The sequence below is a fragment of the Leuresthes tenuis genome, unplaced genomic scaffold (genome assembly GCF_036924035.1).
Source record: "Leuresthes tenuis unplaced genomic scaffold, fLeuTen1.0.hap1 SCAF_13, whole genome shotgun sequence".
NCBI lineage: Eukaryota > Metazoa > Chordata > Actinopteri > Atheriniformes > Atherinopsidae > Leuresthes > Leuresthes tenuis.
The window spans coordinates 33,390,687-33,394,352 of record NW_027325367.1 but is presented as its reverse complement, the minus strand read 5'-3'; the positions used below and the strand labels follow the sequence as shown (position 1 = coordinate 33,394,352).

General features: G+C 45.6%; 1 protein-coding gene across 1 annotated transcript; it reads right to left on the bottom strand.

Moving 5' to 3' along the window:
- Nucleotides 1–267: 267 nt before the first annotated feature.
- LOC140267233 (probable G-protein coupled receptor 139) lies at nucleotides 268–3,666 on the bottom strand. Its single transcript, XM_072362450.1, has 2 exons — nucleotides 3,503–3,666; nucleotides 268–1,777 (listed from the first exon to the last, which is right to left on the bottom strand). Exons 1-2 carry the CDS (start codon nucleotides 3,579–3,581, stop codon nucleotides 720–722), a joined length of 1,137 nt encoding a protein of 378 aa, XP_072218551.1. The 5' UTR covers nucleotides 3,582–3,666; the 3' UTR covers nucleotides 268–719.

Sequence of the window (3,666 nt, the reverse complement as noted above, 5' to 3'; positions counted from 1 at the left end):
ATGATGCAACGTGTACAAGAATGTAATGTGCAGCTTGAATACATTTTATTATCAACAGTGTTATTAATGTGTACTGAAACATTTTCAAAGCTTGTTTCTTCTTAACTTTACGGAGAGGAACAATGGCAGAAACTGAGTGACATGCTAACTCACCAGCAGGCTCACATTTCAGCAGCACACATGCACATGTGTAGAATGTCAGCACAGTCTTAGCGTGCTGTGCTCGCTTGTCAATCACCAGCACACACAAACGTAGTTTTACAGGTATTTTTCAAGGACAAAAAGAGTACAAAACAAAATGACAGTTTGATTATGGATGAACAAAGTTGTTCGAGGTGATTCTGGGGAGAACATCATCACCTGTTTCTGAACATCAAGGTAAATTCTCATCCTGAAGCTAGCTCAGTAAATCAAATGGATTCATCCTCCAAGGACCTTTATTTTTCCTCAAACTTTCATGGCAACAGATCAAATAGTTGTATTTCCGTGTGTCAATCCGAACCAAAGAGGCACTGACATACTGTCTGATGTTGCTGTGGCCAGGCTCACCAAACTGCTGAAACTTAAATGATTCCCTGTCATGGGCGTAATCTACAGTTCAAGTCATGATACCAGGACAGTGTTAGCAGAAAATGACCATGAGATGCAGGAGAAACTTGTTAGGAATGTAAGGAAGTCAACCGTGGATTAACGCTGTTTTGCTGGAAATTAGTCTAAAATCATGTCTTCAGCTGGAGAGTCTGATCTTTGTCTATTTGCATCCCCTTCTCCTCCGTGTGTTTGAGACTCGTCAGCACCACAGTCACCGGATTTCTGGATGGTGGAGCCCTGTGATCCACGACTGAGAAGACTTTCATGGTCGTGTAGGTGAAGAGAGAACTCAGCTCGCGAGCCTTCACCTTGTAAGTCAACAGCTGAACCAGCTCGCGCCGGAAGCGGCGGCTGACCATGCAGTAGAGCAGGAAGTTGGTTGTAGAGTTGAGGTTCTGCAGCATGTTGGCCACGTCTCCGGCCACATTAATGGGAATGCTGTAGTCATTCCTATTGAAGTTCTCATCATTGTACTTGGTCCTCAGTATGCAGTATGTGACGAATCGAGGAAGGCTAAGCACGACAAAAGCTATAGACACAGTGCTCAGCAGCAGAACAGTTCTCTTCAATGTACCCCTGGTGCTCCTCCCATATATGGTGCGCTGCTCCTCCTTGGTGAAGAGGTTGCTGGCCCGGAACAGATGGTACCCAATGAGATAGTTGAAGATGATGACTAACACAATGGGGATTCCTATGGAGAGGAAGGCAGCAAACCAGACTATAACAGTGGAATATGTTTGACTGCGGTAACGACACCGAGGCAGTGTCACGTTCTCCCCGTCCACTGTTAGGTTTACAGGTTTGACGATGTTAATCCAGCCCATCGGCACAGACACCAAGTGGGACACCAGCACAACAGCTATACAGATCAATTTAGTGAGCCAGGCCTGGGAGAAGTGCTGTTTGGTAGCTGTGCTGCTGAGGACAAGGAAGCGCTCAATAGTGAATACCACCACTATCCAAGATGAGCTGTAAAGAGATCCATACTGAAGGAATCCCAGAATACCACACCAAGGGTAGGAGTGCCAGAAGGGCTGCAGAATCCAAAACGTGAGCGTCAGATCAATGAGGATAACCCACACCAGGTAGAAGGTGTCCACAATGGCCAGACAGCTCAGGTAAATGATGGCTGACTTTGACATCCCACATTTACGGAAGCAGATCATATAGAATGTGAAGAGGTTCGCTGGAGGGGAAAACAAGGAGAAAAATGTATAACTAAAAATGTTTGCATCATTTTTTGCACCAAACAAGCTAAAATACATGATGTGGCATAGACCCAGTCTGATCAGTTACTCTCTGTCGCACAACCAAGCAGTTGTACATCTTGCCTGACATGGCAAGGCTGACGTGACTGCAAGCAAAAACAGTCAGCGAAAGGCAACCAAAGGGAAATTATTTCTGGGTTTGAGATCTATGATTTCTGATAATACTATTCCAATCTTCCTCAGTCTTCATGAACAAGTAGTGCTTATAAGCCAGTTCCCACCTGTTTCAATGGACACATGAAGGCTGTGCTCTGTTACAAGGCCAGAAGGGACACGTGATCCCTCCAGCGAGTTCTGGGTCAGGGTCTCCTCTAGTGATGGGAATTTCGGCTCTTTTTAGTGAGCTGGATCATTTGGCTCAGCTCACCAAGAAGAGACGGCTCTTTCAGCTCCTAAACGGCTCTCCATTTTATCATTTTTTAGAATTCAACCAAATTTAGCGCTGTTTTGACTTGTGATTTGTATTTGAACACATATATCACTTATATTTCGATAAATTGCTGTAGCCATTTGCTTTTACAGTTATAAAATCTCTTGTAACTCTCTAAATTGCTTGAAGAACCACTCTGCTACACAAAGCAGATAGAAAATGCCTATAAAAACCTAAGCATAGAAATGAAATAGAAAATTAAATAAATAATTAGAGCACCACACTCCTCTCTCTCCTTCGGTGCGTCTCTCCCTCCCCCTCCTCCTGACACCGTCTCAGGCTGCTGCCCCTCCCTGCTTGGTGGTATGATCCTTGTCAATCCTCACATGATTGGTTGCACAGCATGCAGGTGACGCACGTAACCAGCGCACGTAGGCAGCGCACGTAGGCAGCGCACGTAGGCAGCGCACGTAGGCAGCGCACGTAGGCAGCGTCCGCAGGTGAAGCGAACAGTAAAAAGAACAATAAGCCGGCTCCCATTGTTCATTAATAGAGCCGACTCTTTGAACCGGCTGACACATCACTAGGCTCTTCCCAGGTGGACATGACCAAAAAAATCTGCTGCTTCACACTCAGCTCATGGAGTCAGCCCCTGCAAATCTAAGGTCAAGGTTCTCATCCAGAGTGTGGTGCTTCATCCAGATCTGGAGTGGGTCTTAGCCTAAAGCGGGGGAGTAAATATCTCCAGTGCACGCTCCTGGCCTGGCTGGGAGAAACCAACAGGACCACATCATCTGCAAAAGGCAGATGTAACCCTGAGGTTCCCAAACCAGACGTCCTCCTCTTGCAGACTAAGTGTCCAGATCCTACCCATAGAAATCAGAACACAGGCTTGGTGACAAGGGTCAGCTCTGGAGGAGTCCAAGACGCACTGGAAAGCAGCACTGTAACACTGCTGCTGCCAATGTTACAACTTAGTTAACAACAATTTACTCACAATAGTAACTCCGGTATCCTACACTTCCTCAGTATCCCCCACAGACCCCTCAGGGGGCATGGCTGTAAGCCTGAATGGATCAAACACCCATAGCACCCTCAGTAAGGCGTAAGAAAAAAGATCTGGTCCACTGTTCCATGACTTGGACAAAAACAGGCTTAAATACCATCTACTCTAGATATGAGATGTCACTTTTGATTTAGTTATTTAGTCATAATCAAATTATAACCTTAAATTTACTGACCCTGATGAAACTTTAAACCAAACATCACAAACCTGGAATACCCATGATGCAAAGTAAAGGATAGTAGATCTTCTGAACAGTGACGAAGACAGTGACGCTGGCTCCCTCCATGATTCATTCACCGCTCACACGCAATACCTGCAATAAAGCCACTGGAAATGCACAGGACAAATACTGGTGAGGAGCTTTTATTGGC